The sequence below is a fragment of the Erpetoichthys calabaricus genome, chromosome 4 (assembly GCF_900747795.2).
Source record: "Erpetoichthys calabaricus chromosome 4, fErpCal1.3, whole genome shotgun sequence".
In the NCBI taxonomy this organism is placed as follows: Eukaryota; Metazoa; Chordata; class Cladistia; order Polypteriformes; family Polypteridae; genus Erpetoichthys; species Erpetoichthys calabaricus.
Window position 1 is genome coordinate 336,237,178 of NC_041397.2, and position 21,375 is coordinate 336,258,552.

Genomic DNA, 21,375 nt, shown 5'->3' on the forward strand with positions numbered 1-21,375 from the left:
GTTCTGGACTAAACTACAGCAAAGCAAACAGATACAAGGACGGTTTCTTTCAACTGTCTATGCCTTCCTGCTAATGTGTGTATATTGTGGTATTTCCTGAACTGCCATGCACTTTGTATGACGTGTTCACATTGTTTGTCTTGTTTTTATCTCAGGGGTGTACTAATCAATTGTTTGTATGTCAGTGGTGTAACTATACTTGGAGAGCCATCAAAAAAACAGAGTCTAATTCCTTGTGTGCCACATACAGTATTTGGCCAATAAATATGATTCTTATTCTGAACATTTTTAACTTTCTTGTTCTAAAGCATCTGGAGGTGTGAAATGCTGTTGCACTGGTTCTCTTCTTCATGCGGTCAAGTCAGCTGGTGATACAGAGAACACCAGTGACAGTGGTCTGCACACACAATCTGCTGGTGCTTTATTAACTTGTATTGGGGATTTGTTTGCCATCAGTAGCAGCAATCTGAGGTGAAAAAGAGACAAATACACAAAATATACAAGTTGGAGTAACTTCTCAATTGAAACAGTAAAGTATTTGTAGTTGAGGAGGAGGTGCTGTCACTAACTGTTCTGTCTTTTCCACCCGCTTGCATATTGTAATTTTTTTAGTTAGCCAATAAAAGGTGTCATTTTGCTTGGCTTTTCTCTACGTTCATAATGGCTAACACGGTACAACACCCTAGTAAATCAGGACAAAATAAAAAGAGGCATACCATGAGATGGGCGTTTCATTCTGGTCCTTACTTGGATGCTGGAAGGAGCTTCTGAGCTGCCTGAAATTCAGAATATCCTAATTCCTATTGTTCAGGCTGGATTGGCCAAACGTTTGCTCTTTCTGTTATCAATTGAACTTTTTTGTTATCCTTAAATTAAGCAGAGTTGTCAAGCTGGCTCCCCAATGATTATTGTGGGCTCCTCATGTCCTTCAGGCCTCGACAATGCAAACACCTAACAAACAAGACTGACAATGAGAGGCAGAAAACAAGTAAAGAGTTGACTCAGCGACAAGGGAAGACTCTCAAGAGGACCTCTCCTGTACAAATGTGGATGGCTGGAATATGAAGAGCAAGAACTTTACTGACAGAAAGGGCACAATTATATTTCTAATAACTGAAATCATAATAGAAAAATAATAAAAAGTACACCTCATCATAACATGAAGTGAGCAGATCGACCTTACTTTGTAACGTCAGTCTTACTTGATGTCTTGTCCATAATTAAGTCCTTGTAATTATGTTGATAATTTCTGATAACTATCAGAACTATCAGCTGTCTGACAGTAAAGCGTCAAAACCTGACTGGCTGTCTGGACTCGGCATCTGCAGTGAGTGATCAGAACTGTTTTTATTAATATTTAGCACACTCGTTGTGGAGGTGTACCTTGGACTGGGGTGCCAGATGCTCAATAACTGGACTAAGTGGCTCTATGGTGTGCGCTCCAAGTAGAAGGTTACTACGTCACACTCCTCCATCATTTTAATGCATGACCATATCATGTAACCGTCTGGTATCCATGCAGCTGACGTGTGAAAACAGTAGCTTTACAATAAGCACATAAATGTACTTAGAATGCTGTTCTCTGTAGAATGACACGATATAAAATAAAGTTTGTTTAATGTCTGTTTAGGGGACGTGTTTGAAATTTGCCTGAGGGGAAATAGGTTGTGGGTTCCCTGGTGGACACACACATCAATTACATCTTCTAAACCTTATAAAAACCTTATGTGTTTGGAGAAGAACAACAAATTTATTAAAACATTGTTTATTAGTTGACATTTATCTGCTAGCCATAATTGGTGGTCAGTAAGTTGTGTTGTCTGATGTAAGCATTAATCACAAACTCCAAACACAGAGGAGACCTCCGTTTCTGTTATCATTAAGAACTTTGTAAAGAAGGAGTCATTAATGGAAATGCAGCTCATTAATTAATATTTATCTGGTTAGTATATTGATATATTTAATGACCACTAGATGTCAGTAACAGAGGTATGTTTTATGAGAGTTATAGATGTTAGCTGTACGGCTGTTTGGGGCAGACTAGCACATTTATGTCAAAGTCAGTGAAATAAAGAATTGTAGAGTTAGCATCAGCATAATACTGCGCCAGAAGAGAAAGCTTCTGCATTTTGAAAATTGTTAAAAAAAATCAAAAAATAAGGTTGGGCGGGGGTTGAATTGAATTGAATTTTGCTAAGTTTGACTTTATTTTATGGAATGTTACTTGCTTTTAATAAATTCCCTAAAAAATTCCTAAAAAAACAAAAGAGGACAGATAGTTTCAAGTCACCGGAGAATCTGAAACTGACAGTAAAGGTGGATAGTAACTGACGTGTTTTCAAGCTTTAACTCCTGCTGTACATCTCAGCTGTAGGACTTGACATGAAACCAGATGCTAGGGAGATAGCGTTATTGTAGCATATAATTGAGAATTATTTTACAATCCCAGAAAACAGTAAACCCAAACTCTAATTTAAATACTGGCACAGTATGACAGCACATGACGGTAACAGAAACAACAATGACAAAGTGTCACAGTAGAATTCAAATTAGTGTCACACACACCTAATAACAAGCCACAAAATGTAGACACAGTGCTTTCACAAAAATATAACTAATACATATGTACAAAATAAAAAAACAAAATAAACTCTGCATGCTACAAAACCACATTTTAGATTACAGTAATCCCTCGCTATATCGCGCTTTGCCTTTCGCGACTTCACTCCATCGCGGATTTTATATGTAAGCATATTTAAATATATATCGCGGATTTTTTGCTGGTTTGCGGATTTCTGCGGACAATGGGTCTTTTAATTTCTGGTACATGCTTCCTCAGTTGGTTTGCCCAGTTGATTTCATACAAGGGACGCTATTGGCAGATGGCTGAGAAGCTACCCGGCTTACTTTTCTGTCTCTCTTGCGCTGACTTTCTCTGATCCTGACGTAGGGGGATTGAGCAGGGGGGCTGTTCGCACACCTAGATGATAAGGACGCTCGTCTAAAAATGCTGAAAGATTATCTTCACGTTGCTACCTTCTGTGCAGCTGCTTCGTGAAGCGACATGCTGCACGGTGCTTCGCATACTTAAAAGCTCAAAGGGCACGTATTGATTTTTGACTGTTTGTTTTTCTCTGTCTCTCTCTCTCTCTCTCTCTCTCTCCTTGCTCCTGACGGAGGGGGTGTGAGCTGCCGCCTTCAACAGCTTTGTACCGGCGGTGCTTCGCATACTTAAAAGCCAAACAGCCCTATTGATTTGTTTGCTTTCCTATGTCTTTCTGACATTCTGTGCTCATGATGCGCACTCCTTTGAAGAGGAAAATATGTTTGCATTCTTTTAATTGTGAGACGGAACTGTCATCTCTGTCTTGTCATGGAGCACAGTTTAAACTTTTGAAAAAGAGACAAATGTTTGTTTTGCAGTGTTTGAATAACGTTCCTGTCTCTCTACAACCTCCTGTGTTTCTGCGCAAATCTGTGACCCAAGCATGACAATATAAAAATAACCATATAAACATATGGTTTCTACTTCGCGGATTTTCTTATTTCGCGGGTGGCTCTGGAACGCAACCCCCGCGATGGAGGAGGGATTACTGTAGATGTGAAAAACTTTATTAAGCCCAAAGGGAAATTTAGATGCATAAAGCAGAAATAAGATAAAAAAACAGATACAGACTTACAGGACAAATAACACAATAAATAAATAAGTAAATGGACTTCCAGAGTGTAAAAAAAATAATTTCTGATAGGTACTTATTAAATAGTCAATTATCCTTTGCATTGAATGCTTTTGTGCCATTTTGGTTTGTTACTGCTGCCTACATTTTCGTAGGACAGTGTCCTGTGTTGTCAGGAATGTCCTCAGATGTCATGACCTGTGCTGATCAACATGATGGGTTTAAAGTTTGGCTGAACGTTCACTTCACTATATGTACTGTGGATTAAAAACCCGATCAGACCTTCTCTAAAATGTACCTTTGGTTGTCTTTTTAGTAAAGATCTTTGCTTCATAATTTTGACTTCCTCACGCTTTTTCTTTTTACTCGGTTACTTTTGATCTCCTGACTTTGACTCTTCCTCCAGTGTACGTTCATCTCCTGGTTTGTCTGTTAAACGTGTCTTCTCGGTGTGCTGACAGACCACACAGGACTGTGTCACGTATTGCATACTCTTAGGACAGTCCCTTAGTTCCAAACATTTCTTACAGCTTTAAAAAATATTTCGTACAACAAAAGCAAGAATTAAGATTATCATTAGGAATTTTTTCAGCTCAGAATAATTTTTGTTTTAAGATCATTATTTATTTCTGGACATTTTGAGCATCAGGGATTCTCCCAATATGATAGTTTTTGTTACATTTGGTCTTTGGCAGGATGTTGTTATTGTTACGTTCTTGTTTCCATTGTTATAAATGGAGGTTATGAATCCAGCACAGGTTTTTCAACTACAACTTTGTGAAGTTATATTTGGCTTTAGCAAGGTTTTGATGTTTATTTCTACCCACTGATCCGTATTGACTACATATACAGTATATCTTGGTGTTTTTTTTGCCAACTTTGTAATTTCTGTGTTATTGACTTTTTCTTCATCTTAAGATCTTGCTGTCTTCCAGTCTCTATAATAAAATAAATCTGCCTCACTCTGATACAGACAGATCAGTAGTTTGTCACATTTTTTAAATTCTGTCATTTTCTCCCGTACCCTTGTATGTTCTTGTTTCAGTATTATTGCATTGTTACTAGTATTTAGTCATTTTGCCCCAGTCCCTTAACCTATAGCTATGTGTTTATGGCCTTCAAGTGTGAAACTCCATACAACTCTCCCTAATTCATAGGTCAAGTGTCCTTTCTTCAATTCAAAAACCCAAACAGCATTTATTGAACAATATATTAGTAAATAAGTGCATGTATTTTGCATATTATGAGATTAAAGAACATGAGATCTTTGTATTTGTGGACTCTTTGACTTTGTTTTCTGTTGTACAGCTTTGGCCACCAAAGACCGCAATTCTGTCATTGATTGTTTTTTATCTCCATTCTCCATGAAAACATGAGATTAAAAATTTTCTCAGTCATCACTATAAAACACATGGGGTAAGCATCATATAAAAATCTCATTTTTCAGTGGAGCACTTGCTAAACTATTCATCCTGTAATTGAAAGAAACCCCTAGCAGAAATGTTCACAATCTTCATCAAAATCATTCAGTCAGACAGTCAGAAGTTGAAATTGACTTTAGTAACATACAGCATGTCTCACCAACTTGAATTTTCCTAACCCTTGATGAGTGTACCATGGAGACTCCACAGTCTGCTCTACAGTGATATCTTCATCAGGTGGCGCTTGGTCAAACCTCTCAGGATATTTAGGGACTCCTGTCAACCCAGTAATGAACTGTTAAAGACGATGAAGTCAAGCAGACAACTCTGTAGTCAGAAAACTCAGCCTGAAAGATTCAGTAGGAGCGTCTACCCGTATGCCATCAGACTGTTAAATACACAGCATTATTAGATTGTGGGATTGCTATTGTTGAATTAGATTTCAGAACTCTCCACCTTTAGACAAAGCTACAGTGCAACTTCTAGAAGCCTGATAATGGCTGCCAACGAAGTGCTGCGAGGCAATGGAGGACACCAGAGGGTCAGAGCATGACAACAGGGCACCCTGAGCTTCAGCTGAATGGAAACTTCACATTTAATACAACAGATCTAAAATAACATCAGCACTAAAACTGAATCAGGGTTAAAGATGAAGACTATGCACATGTTCTCATACATTCTCATTGTTATCAATGAAGTTCACCAGTTTTAGTGTCAGTCCATCTTACAGGCCTATCCTGTGCTGACAACAAATGCCTGCCATGTTTAGATGTCTTACTGGTCTGTTTGTGCAAGTAAAGTGCGTCATTCTATGGATTCTGATTTTCTTAGAAACGCTGAGTATGACTTCACTGCTTAGATGTGAGCCCAGGCAAATCAAGCCCACCGCTTTTTGAGATGTTGTTCACCAGCAGGTGATCAGATTCTTTTGTTTTTTGTTACGTAGCATGTCACTAATGCATTTTGTTCTTCCAGTGTTCAGAGGAAGCCCACATGATATCCAGCTGGCTTTAGAGTTAATCAAATTATTCCGGGCTGTAAGTTGTGAATCAAGTGCATGCCCTGACTCCATTTTGATTTCTTCTGCTCTCCTCTCCTTACTTGGGCTGATGTGATCCTCATACCACAAGTCTGCTTCTAATCTGAACAAAGGGTGATAAGTGTGTGCCCTGCTTTGTTAAACATTCTAAAAAAGATCATAAAATTATGGAGTTCTCATGAGATCTGATAAAAGCTGAGGGTCTTATTGTCAGATCACAGGCCATTTTATTTTAATGTGTTTCTGTCACTTTAAGACTCAGGTGTGTCAGTGTTGGCAGGCTGCCATACAAAAGTGAAAGAGAAATTAATCAGAGGAGGAACACTTTATACTACTGCTTTTATTTTATTACACGCCATCTTCTCCTTCTACAGACTTATAAGACATTAAGAACATGGAAGAGTGACATATTGGGCATGAAGTTCACAGACCCCTGATGAAGGACAAATCCTCGTGATGTGTGAGCTCTGAACGGGGAAAGTGGAGAGAAAACAAAGTGAAAGCAGTAAGTGGAGACATTATGGACGCTTATTACATTGCTGTTAGAAGATGTAAATGAATCTTTAGTTTGTGAGTGATACGAATTGTAATTTTCAGTAATGTGTAACTGGCTTGTGCTACAGAAGTTTACCTTCAGCTCGTGCAGATTAAGTGTGTGTTTAGTGAAGGAGCCTTGAGCTGAGCAGGAGGTCTTCATATGAGATCAGGGTGCTGTCATGAATTAGCTTGTCCACTCTGAGTATTCACCAGTAAAAGTAACTCAAGTCAAGACCACCACAACAATCATTAATGAGCACTGATCAGGATTTTACAGACGTGGGTTAGCCTCAGCTCCTGCACAGACATCTTCAGCTCCTTTAATTCAAAAGGAAAAGAACTGAACATCTGCAGCACATTCCCACTACTACACATTTAGGTGATGTGATTCAAAAGGTATTGTGAGATTTGATTGTGGTGATAATCATACTGATGAAGGGGGACACAGGAGTGCAGACGGTTTATGGTATCATCAGTGAGTGTCAGGGTGAAAGTAGAAATAAGTAGAGAACAGTTGGGCTGTCAAGTTCTTTTTCTTGGTTTGATTACTGGATCTGCTGGCTGAGCTGAGAGTCTTGTGTTTCATGAAATGGTGGGCGGTGAAGACACATTAGGAGTACACATGCGAGAAAGTTAAAAATGAATGAATTGGTTAATGAATTCCTGCACTTTAGTTCAGTATCAAGTTGCACTGTTAACATATTAAATATGTACATCACATATATGCTAACATCCTGCGTAAAAGGAAAAAAAAATGACATTAGATCAACAAAGATATGAGCTCGCTTACTGTTGGTCTCATTTCTGTGACCAAAGATTCTACTGGATTGGCTGAAAAGTGAATGTTAAATGAGAAATAGAAACCACTAAGAAGGAACACCATTTTTTCCAGTCTGATGTGGCTGTGTGATCTGACGCTGTTGATATCGAGTGTTGGAGGCCTGTCTGAGTTTATCATAAGAATAGCCGTGTAGAGAGGAGTTGTGTCCTCACTAAAGAAGAGGCAGTTGGGGCTCTGGAAACTCTAAATCAAGGAGAGACCACACAGAGTGTGACAGATATGAGGAGACCTTAAGTGAGAGGCCTTATTAAATTATGTAATGTGTCAGAACAAGTAACAGTTTCAGGATTGTCACTTCTGGGGAAAATGAAATGTCTGTGACTGTTCAACAATTAAATGGTGACCAACCCAACGTAGATCTTTACAGTAAATGAACTGTTACTTGATTTTAGTCCTTCTGGCTCTCATTTTAAAAGCTTTTATTTCTGTCTGGATTGGTTAAGATTTCAATACCATTTTGAAAAACTGTTTTGTGTCATTGTCATTGACTATTGGTGACATGTCTCTGGATGTCACCGTTCTTCTGTTGTAAAAAATTGGTGTCTAGCTTGAAAATGATACTTCTATAGATTGTAGAAATGCCTTTGATAAATATACTGTAGGAAGGGGAAATTTCCAAGTGTTTAAGCACAATTTGTTTTTCAGTTTTTCATTTCACCTCACATTTTGTTTTTATCCCTATTTGGTTCTGCTGGCCTCAGTTCTTCATTCAGGAAATGTCCTCCTACATTCATAACGGCTTTGTTTTCTTTTTTTATATCCTTGTCATCTCTCTAAAGTGAATCTCAAACTTTCTAGGACTCACCAGTTCATAAGGATAACAAAAGGAAAAGAGAACACAATTCATATTGGTGACCACTGGGTGGACCAGTCTGATGCTGTTGTGTTTTGGGGGGCTGCAATAAGGCAAAGGTGGATGTGACAGACCACAGCTGTACCACCGATGTCTGCCAGTTTGATGACAGAGTGTCATTCCTGTGCCATTGTGGTAGAAATGATTAAAACCAAACTAGATAAGTGAGTTCACTGGGATGAGAGAGTCTTCTTATCGTAAAGATCAATGAGGTAAAGGATGAAAATAATAAAATAAAAGAGCTGAGAGTCGAGTTGAGAAGCTTCATGTCCACCAAAGTGTGTAGGCAGTAAATCAAACTAAGAATGTCAGTTAATGCCCCGGGGTTATTAACACGTAAACGCAAATGATATAAATGGTGGTCTCTGCTCCTGTCATGTGAAGTGTAGATGACGCAGTTTGATCTGTGAGTTGTTTTACACACCAGTCTGTCAGAGGAGCTGACTTCACAGGTACAATGAGCTCTTCTTTGTGTTCCAGCCATGAACCTTCAGATGCGATGGACTCTTCTTATCTTATTGTTTCTACACAACACAGATATCTCCTGGGCAGGTAGGCATGGCTGGTTATATTCTGTTCATTTTTGATTGTAATGAATATTTTGTTGCATTTATTCACTCAGTGGTGGCTCTGAGGCTTAGGATCTGTGCTGGTATCCAGAAGGTTGCTGGTTCTAATCCCCATCACTGCCAAAGGAGATTCTACTCTGCTGGGCCCTTGAGCAAGGCCCTTAACCTTCAATTGCTCCAGGGGCACTCGATGTACAATGGCTGACCCTGCGCTCTGACCCCAAGGGGTATGCAAAAACTAACAAATTCGTAATGTGAGAAATTTTATAAGACAAAATAAAGAACAAAAAAAAAAAGTATCCTCCTAGCACTGTTCACAGATCTTTGTCTTTCTGTAGAAACATATTTATTCTGTGTTTTGTCAAATCAAAAAAGAGAGTTAAATTGTATTTCTTTTTATAGCTTATAGTTGTTTAAATGTAGAAAAGCAATTTCAGGACAATTTATTCTTCAAGAAGTCAGAAGGAAAAAATGAAGTCCACAGCAGCTATGAATTTAATGGTAGATGATACGGCAGCATTTATTGTATGCATACGCTAACATGATTTTCATTAACTTTTGTCATTTCTTCTAATTTACAAATCACATCCTGGTCCTCACTCCACTCTTGTGGTTTCCTTTCCAGACAGCTTCATCGTTGTCGGTCCTTCTAAGCCCGTCGTCACTTATGTCGGTGAAGATGTGGTCCTGCCAGCCTCCCTCTCACCAGCTCTTAATGCTGAGGCCTTTGAAGTGAGGTGGTTTACAACGGACATCATGACACCAGAGCTGTTATATGCTGATCACACAATAATGCAACAAAGTGACACAAGAAGAACCCTGAGCATAGACAACCTCAAGAATGGCAACGTGTCTCTAATAATCAGAAATGTCCGTGTTTCTGATGATCATCTCTACAGATGTAATGTGTACTCGGGACTTAGAGAAGAACAGACTCAGGTCTCACTCACTGTTGAAGGTCAGTGTGCATTTGGGATTTACAGTTTTGGTTTCTACTTGTATTATGGGATGGCACAGTGAGTCAGTGGCTGGAGCTACTGCCTAATGAAGTCCATGTTCATTTCCCATGAGCACTTGCTGTCAGTGTAGAGTTTGCACTTCCACCGCCCCATCAAGTTTGACTTTTTTCTGACTTTTTTGATTTTCCTCTAAAATAGAAAGACGTATGAATTGGGTTAAGTGGTGAAGTTAAAGTCGGCCAATATGAGTGACTGTGTTCCATGATGAGATGAGGAGGATATTAATAATAATAATGAAACATTTTATTTATGTAGAACATTCCTCATTCTCAAAGCTCTTCACAGAAATACAGAAAGAAAAATGGGGCATATATGATATTGGAAAAAAAAACACTAAATAAAGATAAATATACAGTAGGATATACAAAAGAGTGAAATAAAATAAAAGTTGATAAACCAGAATAAAATACAAAAATACCAAAAACTACAAGTAAACCTTGAATAAATAACCTAATATGTGATACAAATAAACATAATTTTGGGATAGTTCTACAGCCCATGAAACTATATAAAGGAAATAGGGTGTATAACTATTTGTCCATCCATCCATTTTCCAACTCGCTGTATCCTAACCACAGGGTCACGGGGGTCTGCTGGAGCCAATCCCAGCCAACACAGGGCACAAGGCAGGAAACAAACCCTGGGCAGGGCGCCAGCACACCACAGGGCACACACACACACACCATGCACACATTAGGGACAATTTAGAATCACCAATGCACCTAACCTGCATGTCTTTGGACTGTGGGAGGAAACCAGAGTACTTGGAGGAAACCCATAGAGACACGAGGAGAACATGCAAACACCATGCAGGGAGGACCCGGGAAGCGAACCTGGGTCTCCTAACTGCAAGGCAGCAGTGCTACCCCTGAGCCACCATACCGCTGGTGTATAACTAATATGGCGAGCGGCTGGGGGCGGTACCCAGCCAGGACACCCGGAAGGACCAGAGGAGGGATTATGCCTTCTCCAGACCACAAGGGGGTGACTGCCCTGGTGGCTTTGGGGACCACGGGAAAGGAGCTTGGAAGCTCAACCCTATAGGGGCCCATGGTCACCACCAGGGAGTGCCCTGATGCCTAAAGTGTCCTGGGTGTGGTGGAAGTGCTGAGGGGACGAAGACCAGGGACCCTTCCACCACACCAGTGAGTGTCGGCAGGCGCTCTTTGGGAGGAACCTGGAGCAGGTGGTTATCTGGGTGGATATAAAAGGGGCCACCTCCCTCCATTCGATGGCTGGAGTCGGGAGAGGAGAAGGACAGAGCTCAGGATGAGAGGAGTGGAGGTGGACCTGAAGGGAGGCAGTATTGAGAGGCCTGGACTTTGGGGGTGAGAGTGGGTTCTGTACTGTGCTTCACTTTATGTAAATATGAATAAACGTGTGTTGGGTTTTGTACCTACGGTATCCGCCTGTCTGTGTCCAGATCATATTCCACACTAAATATGGTAAAACAAAACACATAAATAATAAATAGCGAAAGGTTCAAAACATAACATACATAAGAACAAAAACAATCAAATGGACACAATTATAATATTTAAAGAATCGCCAAAAGATCACAGATAACTAAACACCACCTAAAGCAGTGTTGAGACCCTGGCTAAAACGTGATGCTGGACAATATCTGGCAGGCTTGAACAAGTGGGACATCAAGTGGCAGAGCAGATGGGATTACAGGTCACTTAAGAATAATGAGCAGCTCCTGCCTCCCAGCACAGACAGCATACCAAAGAACTGGAATCCAGAAATCAAAGACGCTGCTCTTAATGTTTGTGGGAATGTTGAGCTGAAAAACTCTTCTGGTCTGGTCTGTCCCGTGTGGATTTCCGTATTTTAATAGTTGGTCTCTTTATTTACGAGTGTGAAGACATTCAAAGGGATGTCCTCATAGTCCCCAAATCTGACCCCTAACTTCAGTTGGCCCCATTCTTTATCAAACACCCCAAACATTTCAAACTGACACTCGGTCAAGTTTAATTAAATATTAGCAATAAACAAAATAATCTGACACAAGTCAAACACAATAACATTGATGCCTACACACCAAACACAGAATGTGTTCATTGTAATTAAATGATTTTATTTCAGCAGTTCATTCATAACCGTATGCCATGTTAGCTGATGTTAAAGTGTTTCTTCTTCTCTTCACTGATCTTCCACTCTTTTGTGTTTCATTAGTTTTAGGTGCTCAGCCCTCCATTACCATGAGCTCCACTGAAGGCCAGAAGACCCGACTGGAGTGCAGTGCTGAGAAGTGGAACCCCCAACCAGAAGTCACCTGGAGGGACATGAATGGGGCAGACGTGACGTCACAGTCCACAATAAAATCAGAGCGGGACTCCGAGGGTCTTCTGAGAGTGAGCAGCGTCCTCCCAGTGAAGGAGGAGTACAACGTGTTCAGCTGTCTGGTGAGAAGTAAAGCACCAAAGCCAGACTGGCCATCTGAACTCAACATCTACAGTACGTCATCAAATAGTGTGGTATTAGCAGCATGTTATTTGGTCAATGCTCCATTTTTACACAGACTATGACAGAAAAGTTTACAAATTTACAAATTTGTAGATCAACCTAAAAAGCTAGGCTTCCATTTAATGAATTTGTGGAAATTTGGAAAATACTTCAGATAAAAAATCTGTAGTAAAACACATTTTAATTATGGTGAGCATTTGGAATTATGCTGGTGAAGAACAACCACTAAAGTGTCTTTCCTGTCATAAGACCCATTTTCCTTTTAGTATTGTGACTCACCTAACATGTTTTATAATAAAATCATGTTATTATTATACAAATGGTAGAACAAGTAAACAGTGCAGACCCCTTTGATTTATCTCTGGTTGGGGACATGCTGCCCGAGGGTCTGTTACAATGTGATGGAGAGGGTGACACACAGTGACAGGACAGAGTCTTCTGGTCATGGCTTTGTAGTTGTGACCCACAATCCTGAGCTCTGACTCCCTGTGTGACCCTAAGTGAGTCACTCCACATTCTACTTCTCAGAAACATGAACCATAACATTGACAAACAGGCTTAATCCAGTTCAGGGTTGTGGGTGATGGAGCCGACCCCAGCAGCACTGGGCACAGGGCCCACTCACACACACACAGGGCTAATTCAGAATGGACACTTAACACAATAGGCATGTCTTGGGGTTGTAGGAGGCTCCTCTTAAATGTGTGCTTTCAAAATTCAACTTAATAATCAATTTTGTGTTAAATGATGTGCCATATACAAGAAAAGGGAAAAGATCCATAAGTGGAAATGAAATATGGATAAGAGATGGAACAGTCAGATACCACCACACACACGCATGAATAAATCTACAGTGTCAGGTACAGCTGGCTAGCAGTACAACAGAAAATTCAACTGTGACTCAGTCTAGGAATGGACCCCTAAATCTGTGCCCATGATTCAAAGAAATGAAAAGTAAACATGTAGAGTAAAAGATTTAAGAGACAAACACTGGTGGAGAATAACACTGAGTGGACATTAATGGTGGTGAGATACTGGATATGAAAGGAGTCCCACTTGATGGATTCTTCTGTGTTTTCCTCACCTGAACCTCATTTCTGTTTCACAGACTCACACGTCTTCCCCTCATTTTGCAGGTTTCTCTCCAGGGGTCTCTGGCTGGTTGGTGGTTTTCTGCGTCTTGTTGGTTCTTTGCTTAGCGGTGACTCCTCTGCTGGTCATTCAATGGAGAAGAATGAGAGGTGAGGACAGAAGATCTCACATTGACATTAGAACAGACTGACTGCTGATAAAAACTGTCAAGTTGTTCATAAATAATTCATCTTTATATTCTTTATTGTCTTCCATAGAAACAAACACCAGATATGATTCAATAGGTGAGTACAATTCTAAATTTGCTGTTCTCTAATTTAGTCTCAGTTTGATTTCAGTTCCTTTGTGGCTTTTATTGTCATCGGTGAATCCTGAGACGTGTCAGTCAGTTTGTATTTTGATCACACAATTCACAGTTAGCGGCTGTAGGAGTCCACATTGGAAATCCACTCTGACAATGGAAGGACATGCAGACTGTCCACAGGAGACATCATACCAGGAGCTGAACTGGAGTTTGAGTTCTGTGGGCTGACAAACCTAACGTCACGTGTGCGCTGAGTGACAAATGGCTCCTCCATTACACATTTAGTCTTCTCTCTAGTCGTGAGTCAGCACAGGGCCATAGCTTTGAGACACTTCTGCTCAAGGACTGGTCTGATGAGCTCGACTTGTGCTGAGGTCTCAGGGGTCAGCTCAGGGGTCTTCAGAGTCCATGCATATCTGAGCAGTTCAATTAGTGAAGGCCTTGGTGTGACTGAATAAACGTGAATTGGTCAGGAAATTCTCAGACGGGAGATCAGGCCGACCAGCCAGAATGTGAAGAGGAGACGATTTGAAAATGGTCAGCATTGAGCCAATGAGGTCTTCTTTGTCTCCTTTGTGTTGGTGCTTCATGTGTGAATAGGGAAGGAAACCAAAAACAATCAATAATAAATAGTTTATAAAATTACTTTTATGATTTTGAATACAAAATTAATTTATTCACCTGTTTTCGGATTCCAATTTATGGTAGCAGAGAGCAGACACACGACAGTAGAAATCCATTTTTGGGGTGCTAGTTTGTGTCTGGACTCACTCACACACACACACACACACGCACACACACACACACACACACACACACGCACACACACACACACACACACACACACACTAATACTCTTAACATATTTACTGTTCTTCTTTAAAATGGACAGTGGAAAAAAACATGTTGACATCGGAGAAGCATGCAGGCTCAACCCACACACTGACTGGGCTGGGCAGCAGTGCCAACCTCTGTGCCACCATGTTCACTTAATAATAGTAATAATAATACATTTTATTTGTAATATTGAGCCAGCAGAATGGAGAGAGTGTGAGGGAACGGAGGGTCTGACGAGGTGACAGATGTGACGAGAGGCTGTTCCATGGACGGCATTGTGTTTTAGGCTTTGTGTTCATGAGCAGAGAGCCAGTGCAGTGATGCCAGTACAGGGGTGATGTGAAGGTTCAGTGATGTACGAGTCTGAGCCGCACAGTTTTGCCCAAACTGGAGCTTCCAAAGAGAATTTTCTGGTAGATCAAAGAGACGAACATTACAGTAATCTAAACAATGAAAGGCCTTAGATGAAGATGTGAATAATCTTTTCAGATGCACTTAGTGACAGAAGTCTTTGGGGTCTTACAATAATGTGCAGATGAAAGAAGTACATTTTGGTAATGTTTTTAATGTGTGCCTCAAATGTGAACTCACTGTCAGAAATAACTCCAAGGTAACAGACATTAGTGGTAGGTGATACCAGAATTCTATCAACAGATAAACTAAAATGAATTATTTTTTTGTACAGTGGAAGGAAGATTTATTAAAGGAGTCTCAATGTTGGAACAATTTAATTGATGCAGATTGTTTTGCAGCTATAACATTGTTTCATGGAGAAAAGTGGTGAGGAGAGTAGAGGTGGAAGTACATGAAGGTTTTACTCTAAAATGGATTTGAGTGTCATCTGCATAACAATGATACACATAATAACCATAATTTCCCATAACAGTAACATATTTATAATGTGTGGTGTGATTATGGTGTGATCTTCATGTAGACTAAGAAAAGTGCAAAGTTTGTCACCAGAAAAGTCTTTACTTGTGAAAATGTCACTTGTCAAACTCAGAAGCAGACATATTGCTGTATATTTTATGCCCCAGAGCTCTGAACACCAGATACAACCTCCGTAGACACCAACCCAGGAGAAGATCACGTTGTTTTATTACATGACAACACCTCAAAACACTTACCTCCAACAATACACCAAATAAGCACTGTGTCGTCTCCTGCTGCTTCTCCTTAGTGAGGGTCGTCCTCTTTCTCCTGACTCTGACTCTCTGAGTGAAGGGAAATGTTTGTTTATGTTGGATCCAGGAGTACTTCTGGTGTTATGACATTGCATTCTGGAAAAACTTATGGGCCATATAGAAGTTGCATAAAACAGGCAGGTTCTTCTCTGGAAGTGGCCTATGGTGGCACACATAAACCCGGTGAGGGTTGACCTTCCGAATTACAAGTCCTAGGAAACCATGTGGGTGTTAAAACAGGGAATGAGCCAGAGGAACACTGTCATCTCTTGTACTGGAGGCCATATTGTCCTTGATATAATATTTCATCCAGTCCATCTCTTAAATCTCCACCGCATCCAGACAAGAACCGAAAGCCATCCTGGCCAGTTTGCACATCCTTTCATTACAGCCTCCCTGCTGGGCAAAGGATCAGCCTTCATAACAACTGTAATGCTGCTCCATGCTTTATGACATTTACTGTAGATACATACAGTGCATCCGGAAAGTATTCCCAGCGCATCACTTTTTCCACATTTTGTTATGTTACAGCCTTATTCCAAAATGGATTAAATTCATTTTTTTCCTCAGAATTCTACACACAACACCCCATAATGACAACGTGAAAAAAGTTTACTTGAGGTTTTTGCAAATTTATTAAAAATAAACAAACTGAGAAAGCACATGTCCATAAGTATTCACAGCCTTTGCTCAATACTTTGTCGATGCACCTTTGGCAGCAATTCCAGCCTCAAGTCTTGTTGAATATGATGCCACAAGCTTGGCACACCTATCCTTGGCCAGTTTGGCCCATTCCTCTTTGCAGCACCTCTCAAGCTCCATCAGGTTGGATGGGAAGCGTCGGTGCACAGCCATTTTAAGATCTCTCCAGAGATGTTCAATCAGTTTCAAGTCTGGGCTCTGGCTGGGCCACTCAAGGACATTCACAGAGTTGTCCTGAAGCCACTCCTTTGATATCTTGGCTGTGTGCTTAGGGTCGTTGTCCTGCTGAAAGATGAACCGTCGCCCCAGTCTGAGGTCAAGAGCACTCTGGAGCAGGTTTTCATCCAGGATGTCTCTGTACATTGCTGCAGTCATCTTTCCCTTTATCCTGATTAGTCTCCCAGTCCCTGCCGATGAAAAACATCCCCACAGCATGATGATGCCACCACCATGCTTCACTGTAGGGATGGTATTGGCCTGGTGATGAGCGGTGCCTGGTTTCCTCCAAACGTGACATCTGGCATTCACACCAAAGAGTTCAAGCTTTGTCTCATCAGACCAGAGAATTTTCTTTCTCATGGTCTGAGAGTCCTTCAGGTGCCTTCTGTCAAACTCCAGGCGGGCTGCCATGTGCCTTTTACTAAGGAGTGGCTTCCGTCTGGCAACTCTACCATACAGTCCTGATTGGTGGATTGCTGCAGAGATGGTTGTCCTTCTGGAAGGTTCTCCTCTCTCCACTGAGGACCTCTGGAGCTCTGACAGAGTAACCATTGGGTTCTTGGTCACCTCCCTGACTAAGGCCCTTCTCCCCTGATCGCTCAGTTTAGATGGCCGGCCAGCTCTAGGAAGAGTCCTGGTGGTTTTGAACTTCTTCCACTTACGGATGATGGAAGCCACTGTGCTCATTGGGACCTTCAAAGCAGCAGAAATTTTTCTGTAACCTTCCCCAGATTTGTGCCTCGAGACAATCTTGTCTCGGAGGTCTACAGACAATTCCTTTGACTTCATACTTGGTTTGTGCTCTGACATGAACTGTCAACTGTGGGACCTTCTATAGACAGGTGTGTGCCTTTCCAAATCATGTCCAGTCAACTGAATTTACCACAGGTGGACTCCAATGAAGCTGCAGAAACATCTCAAGGATGATCAGGGGAAACAGGATGCACCTCAGCTCAATTCCGAGCTTCATGTCAAAGGCTGTGAATACTTATGTACATGTGCTTTCTCAGTTTTTTTATTTTTAATAAATTTGCAAAAATCTCAAGTAAACTTTTTTCATGTTGTCATTATGGGGTGTTGTGTGTAGAATTCTGAGGAAAAAAATGAATTTAATCCATTTTGGAATAAGGCTGTAACATAACAAAATGTGGAAAAAGTGATGAAGCGCTGGGAATACTTTCCGGATGCACTGTATATAAATATTCATCTGAGGCATTCCTGTTGGCAGGTCAAGACACAAATGGAAAGACTGGTGTTATCAGTCCCACGTTTCCACTGTAGGTGGCACACAGGATGGACAGGCATTCCAGCAAGGAGTTGGGAAGATCCCTTACTCAGACTGGAGGCCCCGAGTGAACAGATAGGCATTCCCGGCCAAAATATTTCACCCAGTCAAGGCTTCCTTAATGGATGGATGGATATCACAGCCAAAGGGATCGATTTCTTACCCAGGCTTGAAGCCCCATACAAACTGACAGGCGTCCCAACTGGGCATATGCTTAACACCTTTACTGGTTGGGATAAAAGAGGACAGGGAAGAACTGTCTCTGAGGGGTGTTTATTACACATTTGGGAACGAGCACGGGATGCTGGGAGTTGTAATCCAGCAGCACAGCCCTGCTAGGGTCCATGGATGCCGCAAGAGGGCGCTGCAGGGAGATGCACTGCCCGTTATATTGGATATCTGTATGACCTGGAAGTACTTCCAACAAGTGACAGCCCTGGCACTGGAAGTATTCCCGGGTCCTCAATAAATGGGGCTGCACTCTCTTGTCCAGGCGGGTCAGAGCTATAAGGAAGATGAGGAACACTCAACTGGAGGAGGTCTGTGTGGTGAAAGGAGAGAAGTGATTGTGGAGAGATAACGGGAACTTTTGTGATTATACTGAGGTATTGTGGGTAATAAATCATCCTTTGTTTGAACCTGGGACTGTATTGTGTTCCCACTTGCCCCCTGGTTTTTTCACACCTCTCTGATGTTCATTTTGTTCTTCTCTTTTTGTCCACAGTTGGATTCCTTCCTATTTGGTTCCTGCACAAGGAAATTGGTAAAAAAAAAAAAAGACTTCTTTCACTTTGTATTAAAGAACAAAATAAAAACTGTGAAAGATTTAAATGTAGTGCGAAAGTTTAGAAAGGCAATCCAAGGGAAACGATAAGGACATGAAAAACTGGTGCTAAGAATGACACATTCAAGCCGAGGTTTTATCAAGAGAGCGCACACAGTCTAAGGATGCTTTCCTGATAATATTATTATGAATATGATTTGTATTTGATTCCATGTCTGAGAGTGAATCAGTATTTGATAATAACTGTTTGAATGTTCTTAGCTTACACACACACACACTGTCCTCCTCTCACCCTGAGGTGCACACTGTGCTGTCCTCTCCTATCTTATTTACGCCCACTCAGTAAGGTGCCACCTTGTGTTTTCTTCTCATCTTCTTCTTTTATTTTAGTCCACTCTTCTTATCGTTGGTCCATCTATCAGATTAATGCAGTTTGAGGGTCCTGGGGCTCAGACCCTACCTCAGTAGTACTGGACACAACACAAGAGTCCTCCTTATACTTTGTTTGCTGTTGTTTTTATTCTAAAGCTCCGTCTGTTCCACTCAGTCTGATTATTAAACATTTGGATTTCTGTCCCCACATTTGGATTCACCACATTGGTGGTTTTAACTGTAAACCCCTAAGAGTGAACAGGACCCCATGAAGTGGGCATCACATGTCACCTGATAGAGGTTCAGTCCTCCACTGTCACTCTGATTTCTCAGTTCACACAGCAGTTTGTTTCTGGTCACCGACACTCAGACAGTTGGCACTGAGGAGCCATTTGAACTGACAATGAAGAAGACAAATAGCAAGGCCATAAGTAGGAGACAAACTGGTGAAGACGAGGGTCTTCTGGCACGTGTCTTATTGTATTGCAGTCACACTGATTGACACCTGCAGCGTTCATTTCTGTGGTCACCAGAACACGGTCAGAAGTCTCACTGCTAGGACCTCCACTCCTAACACACATCAATAATTCTGTTCCTTCTTCATCAGACGTCACGCAGATTCAAAGCCAAAGGCCAGTAGGCTGTTAATTCTGCAAATCCATTTTCATTCTGTGCTTGGCACTCCAGCTATTGTCATGTCCATTGTTCTGCTGTCTATTATAAGGGGTCTTTATGAAAGGACATTTGAAATGTAAAGATATTTTAAGACGTCAGAAGAGGAAAATGAAAGTAAATGAAAGTTGTGAGTGAGAACTGAAGAGATGATGTTTTAAGTTGACCCACCTGATTATCCACTCAGTAACGCAGCTCTCTTCTTCTGCAGAAAAGTCACAACGCGTCACAAATGCAGGTACGATATTTGAACTGGGGGTCTCTGGGGGTCTCTCAAGTCTCACTCTTTATTGGACTCATTAAGTTTATTTATTTATTTATTATTTTACAGAATGGAGGAGAATATGCAGCTCAGCAGGTACGGTTGATAAGCCAGTCGTGACCTTAGGATGAAATTCTCATTTTCTGTGTCTTAGTCTTTGTGTCTTCATGTTAAATGTGTCACCTTCATGACCATGAGAAGCAGCACCTTGTGAGCTCTGTGACTGTCCCCCAGGTCTGAGTTAATGGATGAGGTCCCTCTGTGTGGGTGACATGGTGACACAGTGGTAGCGCTGCTATTTCACAGTAAGGACACTGGGGTTCACATCCTGGGGGCTCCTTGTGTGGAGTTTGCATGTTGTGCCTGTGACTGTGTGGGTCTCCTCCGTGTGCTCCAAAGACATGCAGGTTAGGTGGTCCGGTGACCCTCAGTTAGCCCTGATGTGTGTCTGAGTGTTTGCCCGCTGATGGACTGGCGTCCCGTCCATGGGTTGTTCCTGCCTTGCCCTGATGCCTGCTGTGCCCCTCGACTCTGCCCTGGATAAGCAGGTTATGACAATGGATGGCTGCTTGTTCTGTGTGTTTAAAGGCAGATGAGCTGCTAGTTAAGGAACAGGAAGACCTCAGCCTCTACTGCCCCCTGGTGGTCTCTTTGAATATCGCTAGTTATCTTATTCCTATGAAGTTCCCTAAACAATCCTCTGTCATTAATAGTTGGATTCTCCTTGGCAGGTGGACATTACTTTATTTTGTGTTCCAAGAACATCAGACAAGTCAGTAAAGACAGAACTAAAGACCGGACCCTCCTCGTGCAGACAGAACTCCTCAGATGTCTTCCTCGGTACAAAGGACACTCGTTTCTCTTGTAGACTTTATTCTCAGAAGGTCATTTTGGTTCAGTGGTCTCGTATCGATTAGCACTGCGTGTCATTGTCACTAATCCTGCTACTTAAAGACTCCATGATGTCTCTTCTGTCACTTAGGACCCTCTTGTGTTTCAGTGCAGACCCTTTCTCAGGCCCACCATGAATTTGCTACATTTCCAGCATGTCGATGTTGAAGTATTTGTGAGATGACAACACTGAGGACACACTTGAGGTTCTCACTCACAACGTTTGCACTTTTTAAAGTAAACTGAGTGCTGCTGAGTCCTCACAGGGCCCGCTGTCCATTCTCAGACCCCTCAGTGTCCAGTGCTGTCCCCTCTTTAGTGCCACTTTGTGTTTTGTCCTGCTCTT

At 41.4% G+C, this 21,375-nt stretch overlaps 1 protein-coding gene across 7 annotated transcripts in view; it reads left to right on the forward strand.

Annotated features, from left to right (window-relative positions):
- Window positions 1–6,433: 6,433 nt before the first annotated feature.
- LOC114641399 (butyrophilin subfamily 1 member A1-like) overlaps window positions 6,434–21,375 on the forward strand; it is a 228,293-nt gene continuing 213,351 nt past the window's right edge. For 6 of the 7 annotated variants that reach the window (XM_051926429.1, XM_051926431.1, XM_051926430.1 and 3 more), the window contains exons 1-9: window positions 6,434–6,642; window positions 8,849–8,920; window positions 9,563–9,895; window positions 12,135–12,416; window positions 13,562–13,666; window positions 13,775–13,801; window positions 18,773–18,811; window positions 20,088–20,114; window positions 20,208–20,234. In XM_051926429.1, the coding sequence (XP_051782389.1) occupies window positions 8,851–8,920; window positions 9,563–9,895; window positions 12,135–12,416; window positions 13,562–13,666; window positions 13,775–13,801; window positions 18,773–18,811; window positions 20,088–20,114; window positions 20,208–20,234 (910 nt within the window). In that variant the 5' untranslated portion in view covers window positions 6,434–6,642; window positions 8,849–8,850. The remainder of the gene's footprint in view (window positions 6,643–8,848; window positions 8,921–9,562; window positions 9,896–12,134; window positions 12,417–13,561; window positions 13,667–13,774; window positions 13,802–18,772; window positions 18,812–20,087; window positions 20,115–20,207; window positions 20,235–21,375) is intronic. The other variant, XM_051926434.1, reaches the window with a different exon arrangement.